Source organism: Sitophilus oryzae, unplaced genomic scaffold (genome assembly GCF_002938485.1).
Source record: "Sitophilus oryzae breed Bouriz unplaced genomic scaffold, Soryzae_2.0 scaffold_1494_pilon_pilon, whole genome shotgun sequence".
NCBI classification, from domain to species: domain Eukaryota; kingdom Metazoa; phylum Arthropoda; class Insecta; order Coleoptera; family Curculionidae; genus Sitophilus; species Sitophilus oryzae.
In genome coordinates, this window is record NW_022146163.1 from 5,522,195 (window position 1) to 5,536,762 (window position 14,568).

The window sequence follows — 14,568 nt, forward strand, 5'->3', positions numbered from 1 at the left end:
TGTGATATTTTATATAATAGAATTTAAATTAATTTATTAGAATCATTGCTTTGTACTGAAATAAAATAAATTGTATTTTAGGTATTGATACTTTTATTACAATTTTCTACTACCAAACTAGTGATGGGCAAAACTGTTATTTTTAGATAACAGTTGAAACTGTTATAGTTATTTATAAAAAGCAGCTTAAAATAACAGCTTAAAAATAACAGGTTTCTTTATTTCCTCTTATAAAGACAATCCGGGGACATACTGTATAAACAAGGGTAATATCTAAAATTATAGTATTTCAAGAGATTATTTTTTCTTAGTGCTATTCCAAATAATTTGAAGTCTATATAATTTAGCCTTTACTTGTTTTAGTAGTTGAAAAGTAATATCTTTATTTAGTGTATTTTTAGTATCTATCATTTGTTGTATCTCTGAATAGTAAATTTGTTTTTTGAAGAGCTTTAAATCGCAGCAAAACCAACGAATATACTTATTTATTATAATTATTTAAAATTAATATTATACGCAATGTGTTTGCTACCTTTTAAACAATCTTTTCTTAACATAGTGTTTTTATTCTTATCACCATCTATAACAGTAATAGTCTTAGACAGTGGTGAAAAATACAAAACTATTTCTTTGCAACTACTGTATTGTAATAATTTAAGACTGGGAAAATTTAAAAAACTCAAAACTTTTCTTTTTCTAAAGCATTTCTTTAGAAAAATATACATATCACTAAATAATTAATTAAATTGTTATTTCCATTTTTTTATTAGGTACTTCTCATTATTATAATAAATAAATTAATCACTAAATTTCTAAGCACCATTCACAATTTCTTAAAGTAAATCTTAGTAAAATTGTCTTTGAAGAGTTTTAAAATGTAGCAAAAACATATACAAAAAAAACAAGTATATATTTAAAGATATTAATAAAAATAACTAACTAACTGAAACTTAATAACTAAGTACTGAAACATACAGCGCCATATCTCGACCTCCGTCCGTTATGCTCGTAACAGGTTGAAAAACAATGTATCTAAAACAAGTGGTGCGTTATTCTCCAACCTGTTTCGAACCTCCATCGACAATCGACCGATGCAGCAGCGTTGCTTTCCCACTCCGATTATCTCGACCGCCGCCTGTTATGCTCGTAACAGGTTAAAAAACAACGTATCTAAAATGACTGCTTATTGTCTATACGTTATTCTCCAACCCGTTGCGAGCCCCCATCGACAATCGACCGATGCAGCAGCGTACTTTGCCGCTCCTGTTATCTCGACTGCCAGGCGTTATGCCCACAACTGTTTCAAAAAAGCCGCTTCTTTTATATCCTATTATTTTTAAGCTGTTGCAAGCCCAACACGACCATCGACCGATGCAGCTACGTTCGCCGTAGCGCATTCCCCACTCCGTTATCTGTTGTATCTCGCCGCCTGTATCGATGGTTGTCGAAATAACATGTTTTCCATCCATACTAATTGTTTTTTGGAATTGCTTCGAGCCGCATAGAATTTCGTGGCGGTGCAGAGCGCCGACTTCGTTTCACGAGCGGTCGATCTCTATGTGCCGTTATTTTATATCTGTTATTTTTTAGAAGTAGTAACGGTTGCGTTATATTATTTCTAAATAATTGTTATAAAATAACAGATAGTTAAATAACAACCCATCACTATACCAAACAACGAAAAAGTTACTGGAAAAGAATATTTATTTTTACAGATGAAATATAATTTTTATTACACAACTAGCTGACCCGACTAACTTTGTATCGCCTAACAGTGAAGTACAGGGAAATGCGGGTTCAACTTTAGTAGATGAACGAGACAAAATATTTTCTAAAGATATCATCTTCGGAAATGCCGACAATACAGCACATAATAAGGGATAAGGATTTTTGGGAATGTCTCCGTAATTCTGCGACCAGGCAGAACGATGACCTATCATTTCTAAACAAAATTTAATAAAAAACAGTATTTACGAATATCAGATTATACGGTTTACGACGCGATGATCGCTTAATTTTTAGTCCAAATGTGTCAGATTTTTAAAAGTGCTATTGTAAAGACTAAAGACGCAGTTGAGTATATCGTTAGACTTTTGTCTAAATTCGGTAGATCAGGCAACTCTGTGAGGGACTAAAGCGCTTGCGCGACGCGTATGCGCGGTAAGAGAAATAATATTAATGGGGATACAGGGTAGACGGATGGGAGGCAGTGGCATTTCCAAAGAAGTTGTCCATCTCTGTTTAAACTTAGACTTTTTATAGGCGTTTCATTCCAATGCATGTAACTGCTATGCCTAGATCTGACATTACCAAACGTGTATAGTGTAAACAAAATGATAAAGAAAAACAACCTAAAAAGGTCTACATATTTTTAGAACTCAGCAAATGCGTCACAATTAAATCTACTAAAATTTGAATATTTTTTAATTAAATAAAAATAGAGTAATTTAAACTTCACTATGAAATATTAGAATTATTTTTGTTATAAATAACTTAAGCCACCTTGTATTTATAACTACTCACATTTTTCATTGGGAACATTTTTGTATATATTCGAGTAAATTTAGATTCTAGCGCACTAGTTATGATTTTTATACCTTGTTTATGTGATATAAATTATATATGTATCTTATCATAGTTTTTGTATATTTTTTGTTTAGAAAATGTTTTAAGTACCAGTTTGTTCGAGATTGATATAATTTTTGATCACAGGAACCATACTTAACTATAATGTAGTAAATCTAATTCGCGATAATACTCAATTCGTATAATACCTAAGTAATTTTAGTGCACATGTCAGTTTCTTTGTTGTTTTGTGCCATATTTTATATATTAAGATATATCTAGTTTTTTTTAAATTTGTCGATGCACTATAACCACAGCTTATTAATTAGACAGCCAGACTACTTAGCCCACAGCCACACAGGAAGATAGTAAAGCGTTTAAAGCGTGTTTTGCGACTAGACACAAAATAACAGGATTATATAAGAGTGGCCCGACCAAAAGCGTGTAGCGTTTAGCGCTTCTTAATATATAAAAAACGCTTTACAAGCGTTCTGTGTGGCTGTGGAATTACGATCCTACATGGAATTCTGCCTACCCAGCTAGATATTTGCTTATCTGATGTTTTATAACAAGTCGGATTCTGAGCTCAATTGAAGCCTCGTTTATAAAAACAGCCTGCACGTGTACTTGAAGGCGTGGCAGGTGAAGCGCGTGTACTCCAAAACTAGCGAAGTCGACTAGCTGTCTAATAAATGGGCTGTGCTGTAACTAACAAAAACAAACATATCTAACCGTACAAACATAGTGGGACATTTCGATGCGATGCTCGCCGCGATGCATCCTACGCGCACGTTTTAAGCACTGTTTTAAAACGGCCAGTAAGTGCGCGTAAGATGCATCGTGGTGAGCATCGCATCGAGATGCCTCACTATGTTTGTACCCCAAGAGCGATAATAGGTTTGTTCCAACATAGCAAAGTGTAAGCGTTCTTGGTGCGGTTACGCTTATGCGTTGAACGTGATTTGAAAAACTTTTCATATATAAAGCAAAGGCGATTTTGTATTTTATTTAAAAATAAATATATCTAATAATCCGTAAATAAATTCAATATACAGTAGAAATTCGATAGTCGGACACATATCGGAACAGCCACCGCCGAATTAATAAAGTATCCGGATTACTGGAGGAATATTTTAATAATGTTATTGTTTCATACTTTTATTGTTCCGAACCTAAAAACTCAAAATTTAAACACTTTCTTATTTAAACCAAAACGCTTTATAAAACTTTATATTAAAACTTCTTTTTGTTCTTATAACAAAAATTAACGTAACTACGCACCTTAAGAGTGAGGACACACGAGGCGGCTTTTCGTCGACGCAGCGGGAACACTGAGGCGGATGGTAAGTCTAGCGGGACAAAACATCAGTAGCGATGGTTGAGATTTAAATAAAATCTAAGAACGTAGCAAATGGTCTAATATATAGTAACCATAGAGTTAAATTAATTTATTTATTAACAGCTTAATTTATTAATAAATAAATAAATACAAGATTGTTGTCGCGTTAGAATGACCATCCAACTCACGGTGCGCCGCGAGTTGGGCCGCCTGCGTAAGCTTTTCGATGGGATTTTATGATTTCAATAGTACAAAGTTTACAACCGGCTAGGAACTAAGTGCCGACGCCGCCGCCGCTTATAAGCCGCCTCGTGTATCCTCGGCCTAATACACATTAAATACTTATATAAAAACCAACTGGACGCCGTTTTTTTTCGATCATACGGTATTTGACGCTAGTATTTGACACTACTTTTTTATACACATAGTAGCAGCATTTAAAAAAATAAATCCAAACCATCTGTGTCCAAACTTTATAATAAAATTTCATTTTGCTTCATAGAATTGAGCATGTTATTGAAATAATTTTGAACAAATTTAGCATCACTTTATCATTAATTTATTTTAACACAGTTGTGCTACAATTTAGTTAAGTAAGTTTGAGACTTCTAGAAAATCACTCAACCCATCACAATCCAGAATGGAACTTATTATTATAGGATGTCGATATTTTGACTCAGTTCTTTCAGTTTGAATATCAAAAATAACTAAAAAGTGATAGTGCTTTATTACAACTACATATGTGGTATAAGAACAATTCAGACAAGAAAGTAGAAATAAAAATCTGTATATGGAAAAAATCAATTGAACTTAAAACGATCTTAACATTACGATTATATTTTATCTAAACAACATAAATTCTTAATGTATATAAATTTTGCTTATCAGACAATAACACTATATTACGGCAATCTTCTATGAATATCATTATTAAAATTTATATTTTTAGAAGACTGTTGTAAGGAACACACCGTAAAGGTATTATTGCTTAACTTAACAACTACTAAGTATATGCTATAATAAAAGACCAACCATTGTTATTAATTATTATATAATTTATTTATAGAAAAGAATGTTATTTTTGATTTTTTAAGTTCTTCTGTAATATATTTTGTAAAAACTTCAAGACAATTGAAAAACTACTAAGTTCAGCCCAAATAATTGAATATCTACTTATGCTTTTTTAGATATATTTTTCAATAATTTTTGTTTTTGTTATACAGGGTGAGTCTTAAATAAGTCCAAATATTTTTAGTGGTGGTATATTTCAACTCCAGGAACACGTCTATATCAGTTTTTTTCACAAAAGACGTTGAAAATCGAGCATTTCCTTCGTTGAAAATCGTGCATTTCCTTTTAATTTTTCTGTATATTTTAGAAATTTTTTTAGAGCTACCTGGTCACCGCAATTTTTCTCACGGTATAATTTCTTAATCTCTGATATTACCATGGATACAGCTTTACTTTATGGTTACGGCACCAAAAGGGATCATGTACAGCACTAAAAGGGATGCAAAAACAGGGAAAATCCAGTGGGCTGTCAATTTTTTTTATTTTTAAACTTGAATAATTCGGCTATTTTGGACTTATTTGAGACGGAAAAGAGAAAATGTTTCTCTTTTCGAGATCTACCAGCCCTGAAAATATCTGCACTTATATACATAACTTAATACGTAAACGAAAGATTGTATTATTTCGTTTAATTTTTATTGTTTAGTTTCAGCAAGTTTTTTTTAAAAAGACTTGTTACTGTTGAGTTACCTTTAGAATTGATTATGTATCTTGAGAACAAAATTGGAAAATGATCGTATCACTCGATTCATGAAGTCGATTGCGTCGTTTGCAAGGTCGCTTTACATATGCAATAATCTTGCAACAAGAAATTGCTCCCGCAAGTTAATAATTTTTAATCTCATAAAGTCATAATTTCTAATTCGCCTTCAATCTTTACCACAAGACATCTTGTGCAATTATTCTTGCAGTTTATTTTACATGCTGCAACCCTGATACAAAGAAAACAAGGTAAAATATTTTTAATACCTATTTAGAGGTACCAGCCGTTTTAGCAACTTTTTAGTAACTTAATGCGCGTATGCGGTAAGATTATATAATGTGCATTCTGGAACTTGGAACTTTTAGTGCTTCGGACGCTTTTTGAATTGCCTTAAATCGAGATCCTAAATCGTTTTGAAAATAGTTTACTACATTAAGCATAAGTTTTTTGGATTCATCAGAATATCGCATTTTTATATCTTATTTCGCGTTATGACATTAACATGAAATCAACATTTGACGTAACTTCAAAAACGTGACATCTAATGGTGCGTTTAGACTTGAGCACGCACGAGCTGAGCGTGCGCGCATGGCATTCGTTCGCGCTCTCGGCTTCGTTCAAATTAAAAACTTATTTTTCGACGAATGAAGTGATCCGTTTGTGCGCGCACAGCAGAGTTGTGTTGGCGAAAATAATGGACGACCAAGAAATAGTCGAGGCTGCAGTCATTGTTATGCACAGCTTAATTATTAAAAAGAAGAAAAATCGAAAACATCGTCACTGGTGGCAAACCCAAATTTTTAGAAATCGATATAATTTACTGCAACAAGTTAGTGTCTGAGGAGGGCTATGATCAGTTCAAAAACTTTACAAGAATGACCAGGCCCGACTTTGAATATTTACAAAATTTAATAACAACAAAAATTACGAACAAAAGATACAAATTTTAGAATAGCAATTTCATTAATATCGACATATTCAATATTAATTTTATTTACAAGGTTTTGCCATGCCTCATATTTTTTTTTGATTTTTTAATAATACAAATGTTTAACATTCTTTAATATAGGCAACTTTTCATATTTTTCAATTAATAATAACGAAGATTCTTTGATCCACTCCATAATTTTAATAAAGAAAACGAAAAAATCACACACGCATGCACGCAAGACAAAACAAATTGCCGGTGCAAATTGAGCAATTCGCGAAAATATAAAATCCCTTTAAGCACGGACCAAAAACCGACACCAGACGGCTCACGTTCGCGCCTGCTCGCACACAGACAGATTCAGAGCGAGCGTGCGCGCACAGCCGTTTACACTTGAGCATTCGCCGAGGACCAGTGCGTGCGTGCTCAAGTCTAAACGCACCATAACAAATTAGTTATCGACGTTCATTTTTGTTGGTAATTTTTTGTTTCAACTGATTTATTAATAATAAATAAGGATGGTGTTATTCTAAATGTGTATTAAAAATACTATATGATCTATAGCGGCTCCAATTTCGTTCAGTTTGCGCATATAACCTGTGACGCGCATGTCACTACGCCATACAAAAATATCCATATTGTTCAATTGCCACTAATAAAAAAAACCTAAAATAGGGAAGAATTAGGATATAATCTGAAGTTGGACATAATCAAAAGTGGACATAATCAAAAGTTATGTCAAATCATTGAGCTTGACATTTGAAGTCATTTTCACATTTATTATGTGTCATTAGTTTGACGGTTTGAAATTGGCGACCAATGGTGCCGATATCACCTGTGACGTAGTGACAACCTGCGCAATATCTTTTTTTCTGTGTATCATATGCTGCAACTCTATTGCGATTGTCGATTTCTGCCAACTTGAACAAACAAACAAAACTAACCTTAACCTTACACATCAATACGTTTTCTTGTTAATTTATTTTTTCTCTTCAAAATAATATTCATTTTTAGATAAAAATAAAACGAGGTCGCCATACAAACATAAACAGTCAAACTTGTCGGTCTAGTCTCTGGTCTACTGACATTTATTTACTTTGGATACACTAAAATTACTAAATTTTCCCCCAGTCTTGCACTTGTAGTAGCAGAAATAATGAGCAGAACCGATAAGTTGCAAGTGCAAGAGATATTAGACATCTGTCCACAACAGCACATGTTTTTGGGAAAGATTTGTTGCAAATTGCACCATCTTGCAGGAAGTCTTGCAGCATACAAAACGGCCTTTAATCTTTGTTTGATCTAGTGATTGAGCCATTTCCGCTCTTAAGACAATAAATTCGAATTTTATCTCAGTTTACACATTTAATTAGTTTTGCCAGTAGCGGCTCGTGAGTTTTGAAGGAGGATGGGCACAGATCTTACAAGAAAAAACTTATCTACTATTTTTAGTACATAAAGTCTATCCCTATAGGCTTCGTGTTAGAAATGACGTCTTTATTTGATCGTATAGAGTGTTAATTTAAAAATATCATCCCTGCACTCAATTATATATTTCTGTTCTTTTATTTGGCTGTCGGCTGGGCGCACGTCCTCCTGCAGTGCGATTCTGTAAAAAAATATTTCCTGTCTAGTGACTCATCATCTAGGCAAGACATTTCTTGCTACAGAATTTACAGAATCCCACTGCTGCGCCCTTTAGGACCAGCCGCCCCTGGGTTTGCTACCTTTTTTGAATAAGATTGTTCTGACGCAATCATCTTCGTCCAGAAATCGACTATTTAAGTCAAACCTTATGATTTTGTAGTACTTTTAAAAAGTAACTGAGATTACCCCAAAATATTTAAGCTTGTATAACTATTAAATAGGTAAATACAAAAGTGGTAATATATTTTCCTATGACAGTAATTGTATTTAAATATTTATATAAAAGCTCATAATTATGTATTCTATATAAAATATAAATATAGGTACCATTTTAATTAATTTCATTAATCCTCTATGAATACATTTTCTTATTTTTGAACACAATATATTTCTTAATACTTTTAACACAATATCTCTCATTATAAGTTTTAGTAGGTACTGATATATACAGAAAGAATTTTTTAACCAGACAAACTTCAACAAGTGATTAAGGAGGTATTTTGATCAATAAATTTGCTATATAAACACCTGCTCTAAGTAAATTTGTTTTCAATATACAGTTATGTCGAAGCTTCAATAAAAACAACATTTTTTTGTAACTTCTATAGTATAGTGTAGCACATTATAGTTATAATAATACTGTATGATCGAAAAAAACGGCGTCCAGTTGGCTGGGAAATGACGATCGATGACATTTCCTATATAAATTTACATATAAAATGACAGCGATCTTCATTTCGTAGCCATCGCTAACGCCGTTTTTTTTCGACCATACGGTATATAAGGACATAACTACCATATAGACATAGTCTGTCCAGCGACAGAATATGATGTTACGTTAGATTGTTTTTTATCACTTTTTAAGATGTCATCTGTTGAAACCACATAACCTCTCGTTGGACAAACTATATATTATATAAATGCTATTCATTTATTTGTACCAATTATTGGCTGCTCCTTATTTTAATTTGCATCATATTGGTGTTTTAAGCTTTAATGGGAATTCAAATCATAACGAACAGGTTATCATTAATTAATTGTTAGAAAAACCTATTGCAATAGAAGTACTAGATTTAATTGATCACATCATTCTTGATCATTAAGGTACATTCAGGCTGAGAGCGTCGAGCGTCGCGTCCGCCCCGTTGAACTCGAACCCCGACCGACGCTCAGCGGACGCTAGCGCAAAGCCAAACGCAACGCTGTCTGCCTGAACGGTCTAATTTAAATTAAGTGAATTGATTCCATTTCGACACGCGGACGCGACGCGACGCTCGCCGCTCTCAGCCTGAATGTAGCCCTCTTTAATGTCAACATAAAATTTAGAGACATTAGAGGAATATACTAAGAAGAGATGAATTATTTTAACTAGTATATGTTTTAAAAATTATTACATGTGTATTATGTTAATATGTCGAAAATTTATTCGTGGCTTTTATTATAAAAACTATACCAAAGATGTTATAGAATAATTTTAGTTCTAGTATAGTGCAATGGTTTAGTATGTGAATCTGAACGTTATACAGGGTGGTCCGAACTGTATTCCGGTAAATTCAGCAGCATATTCTGCAGATAAAAATAAGTAAAAAAGTTCGTATAAATGTATGTCCTAAAATGCTTAGTTTCGGAGATACAGGGTGTAGAAATTACATTTTTATTTCGATTTTTTCCAAATAATTTCTGAAGTAACGTCAATATTTGGATGAAAATTGCTGTCTGGGAGTTTTTTGATATGAGAAATTTGGGGATTTTGATGTCGATATGACTCTTATTTGTAGGGGCGCCACATATATGTGTTTTAACTGTTTTGAAGAGTAATAACTTTTTTTCCGTACCTGTATAAAGCTACTGGGTGAAAAAATATACATTTCCGTGACTTTCTACGTAAAAAATGTCTCTTGATAAAAATCACTACGAGCAACCGTTCTCAAGATATGTAGAATGGAAATAGTCAATACATGTCATTATTGACAAAAATAAACACGTTGAGTAGATAGTTATTTGACTGAAATTATAATGTTGGGAAATTTTCTCAGAAATTTTTATTTTTTTAAATTAATCATAATTTTTTCTGCGAAAAAATTACGATAAAACAGTGAACTTTTAACATTTACAATTTACGATTTCAGTCTAATAACTAATTAGTCTCGACATGATTAATTCATGTCAATGACAGGTATTGATAATTTCGGTTTCAAATATCTCGAGAATCATTACTCGTAGCGATTTTTACCAAGAGACCTTCTTTACGTAAAAAACGTCGTAAATGTATATTTTTTTACTCAGTAGTTCTATATGGGTACGGACGAAAAGTTATTACTCTTCAAACCAGTTAAAAAATTTGTAGGTGGCGCCCTCTCCAAGAAGGAGTCACATTGAGATCAAAATCAAATTTCTCATGTCAAAAAACTCCCAGATACCAATTTTCATCCAAATACTGACGTTACTTCAGAAATTATTTGGAAAAAATCGAAATAAAAATGAAACTTCTACACCCTGTATCTCCGAAACTAATCATTTTAGGACATACATTTATACGAACTTTTTTATTTATTTTTATATGCAGAATATGCTGCCGAAGTTTCTGGAATACAATTCGGACCACCCTGTATATTTTCAAAACAAAATGCAGAGAAAAAATACATGTTTGGGGAGTGTGTCCGTATGTAGTTATAAATATTAGACAATCTTGATCATAAAAAATAAGTTAGTCAAAATAAATGTTATTTTATTGATTCTGAACATTTAAGATAATAGGTATAATTTGATTAATTTGACTGTTTTATTTTATAAGATTAGTGATGTAACATAATATGTACCGGTTAAATAAAAATATATGATACTTTTTATTATAATATTTATTTCAATATATACTTTCTCTTCCTTTTTGGTTAAATTTAACTAATCTGTTATGCAGACAGCATAATGGACGTCTTTAGTATACATGCGCTATTATATCTAAAATGAGGTTTCAAAAAATATAACTAAAATAAGCTATTAAGTTCAGCATAAAAAAAATAAAAAAGAAAATTCTGCCATAAAAAGATAAATCATTATGAGCTATACTGCCGTGTTAAGGAAAAGTGCCTTAGCTAAAATTGAGGTCTGTCACTCAAAAGATAAGGTATTTTTCAACTAAATGAGAAGTAAAAACACCATGTCTTGCTTTATTTTGGGAATTATGAACTACAGTTTCAACATAAACATAAGGTAATGTTTATTCAACTCTTCAAAGGTTTTTTTCGTTAACACGAAGTGTACAATACATACAATAGTGTCAAGAATATTATTATCTTAAGTTAAAATAAATATAATCTAATTTGTTTCTTTTTAATAAATTATCTAATGTTATATTACAATTAAAAATAAATATATTTGATAATTTGCACTGCTCAAAAATATAATAAGACTAACGATACTACCGTATGATCGAATAAAAGACGACGTCAAAGAAGGCTGGGAAATGATAATTGATGATAATTTTGGCGCGGTCAATCTCTAGACGCCATTTACTAAAAATTGATAAAAAATTTATCAAAAATTACCAGATAGAACGTTTCCAGACACACAAATCAATTTGCAAAAAAAATTTTCTCCAATTTACTACACCATTTGAAAATAATTTTTACTCAATATAAAAATAAATTATAACCTTCTTAAGGCCAACTGGCATTAAGTCCCATTACACAATATAGAAGAGTACGGGCCAAGAAAACGACGTCTAGGGCTTGACCTCACCAAAATTGTTGTCCAGTGTCATTCTATAGCCGGTTTTGACGCCGTTTTTTTTTTCGATCTTATGGTATATTAAAACTTCTTTCTTTGCAATTGTATTATTTAATGCTAATAGTAGAATATAGTTCCATATAAAATAGTAAATAGTAGTAGTAAATATAAAATAGTAATATTTTTAGGAATGCTTTAAAACTTAAGTCAGAGTAATATATAAAATATTAAATAAAAAAGTATACTGAATGGATAGTAAATTTGCTAAATAACAATTTTTGTTAGCCACTTGATATGACATAAAATTTTATTTTCAAAAACGAACTGTATTCTGCATAAAGATATCTATAATTATAGACATCTTTATGCCGTCATCTTCATCTAAGAGAAATAGGAGATTTTCTAGTTTTTTCACGTAATATATTAAATATCTCCGCAGATGGGTGATGTTTGATAAGATTGTTTAAATATCTTGTTTTGTTTCCAGCAAGGTAAAATTATTTTTTTCATGACCAATAACACTACTTTTATATAGTCTAAATATATTTATAACAATTTAATAGTTAGCTATCTTATCTGCACATTTTACATATTTAGAAGTATTGTGTATATTCAGAAATGCTAATTTTATGATACCACAGATATGATTCACTTGTAAATTCTTATTACTCTATTATTAAAAGCATAACATGATAGTACTGGAATGCACATAATTTAATACTTGAATTCTTTCACTAAATTATTGAGAAGCTAATGTTTTAAAATTCTTATGTCTATGATTAAGGTTTTTTCTCGTTTTTTACTATTATTGTTCCAAAACAAATCTCATTGAGCAAAACACCAACTGAGCTATAATATTTTAACCAACTATTCAAGTTAGATATTAGTTTTATATTATCATCTCAATGGGTTAAGAATATTTATATAAATGTTAAGAACATTTACTTTTTTAATACGATTAAAGATGTCTTACAGACAGAAAATACTGATCAGTTAGCAATTAATTAATCTCAAAAATACATAAAACTTACACAAGTTTGCTTTGATTCTACAGTGCAAATAATCAATTGGATTGTTGTTTTTTAATTCTAAAGTAATGATTGCTCTAACATAATTTTGTCAAATCCTGGTGGAGGTGGAAAAGTGAAATTCTCTAGAATAATATCTAAAATGGCCCCGTCGTCCACTACAAATATATTAATATTAATTCATAGTCTGTTGCTATATTTTAAAATCCAGTACATACCATATAAGGCAGGATATGTAGTTCCTTTAATGTTTGATATTGAATAATCTATTTCTTTTCCATTAACATAAAATTTAAGTTGTATATGATCAAAGGACACTCCTATAATATCCCCTTCCTGAATACTTTGAAAGCCCTCTTCTATATTATTTGAAATATTTATTTTAAACAGTTCTTGTTTATTATGCCTTAAAATATGATCACTGCACAACGTCCATGAAAATTCATCGAAGCCTCCTACACATTTTACATCATTTCAATCAAATTCAGCTTTTAGTTAATTAATAAATATTTGCTCTTACCTACTGTTAAACTTAAATTTGTTTGTCTTGTTGCTAAACCTATTGACCACAGACCTGCTTGTTGTACCTTTACTTCAAAGTATGATTTTGATTGAACTAGCGGTGCATTTCCTAACACAGCCCCTGCGCCACACGCTCTCTGTCCCCCTTTTACAATAACAACTTCATATCCTAAAATTAAGTTCCTTAAACTGGAAAACTTTTCTGAATTCGTATATTTACCCATGAAAGAAGTATCTAACTGAATGGGATTGGGTTTCGGAATGTGCTGTACGGGAGTTTTAAAATTAAAACCATCTAAACAACCTCTTAAACAACAAAACACTGAAACAGATGACATTTTTTAAATAAATTAAATATAAACACAGATAAACATAACCTTATCCTTCTTCTTCTTTCTTGATTCCCGGACCATAAACCACTAATTTCTTCTTATAAATTGTTTAGGCGTATTTTTTAATGTTTTTCAAAACATTATTTTATATATGATCCCTGGCAGCTGTAGCCTTAAAACCAACTACCACTATTATATATGATCTAGGTACCTCTACACTCCATAGATCTAGGGATGTGCAAATGTAGCCTGATGTAGCCGACCAACGAATTAGAATAGTTAGATTATTTTCGGAAAACGTTAATTACGGCCAAACTAATTAAAATAGAGAAGTGTCTTTATTCTTTATGACCATTCGATAGGGAATTCAATGCTCTATCCGTACACAAAATTTGGTGCCGATAGGGCTAGGGTTTTCATAAAGAACACCATAAATAAGGCTTTTGGAAATACCGGACAAGTGAAATCTGAAATTCGGACAAAATCCGGACGTCACAAAAAAGAAACTATAAATTTATTTATTAACTTTTATAGGGCGCAAACAATAGCCCCTAAATCAATAAAATATAAACCAAATAAACATACACTTTCCAGGAGTGCACCAAAGGCGAAAAATTTGAACACCAAAGTATTAAAATTTGTACTTTAATCGAACATGCGTCGGTTAGGTACTTGTTAGGTAGGCTTCTTTCTTTGTTTATGGGTAG

At 31.6% G+C, this 14,568-nt stretch overlaps 1 protein-coding gene across 1 annotated transcript; it reads right to left on the reverse strand.

The window, feature by feature from the left end:
* Positions 1-11,096: 11,096 nt before the first annotated feature.
* On the reverse strand, positions 11,097-13,911 carry LOC115877582 (SPRY domain-containing protein 7). The gene is made up of 4 exons (XM_030893828.1): positions 13,750-13,911; positions 13,528-13,698; positions 13,226-13,462; positions 11,097-13,165 (listed from the first exon to the last, which is right to left on the reverse strand). Exons 1-4 carry the CDS (start codon positions 13,865-13,867, stop codon positions 13,068-13,070), a joined length of 624 nt encoding a protein of 207 aa, XP_030749688.1. The 5' UTR covers positions 13,868-13,911; the 3' UTR covers positions 11,097-13,067.
* Positions 13,912-14,568: the final 657 nt, after the last annotated feature.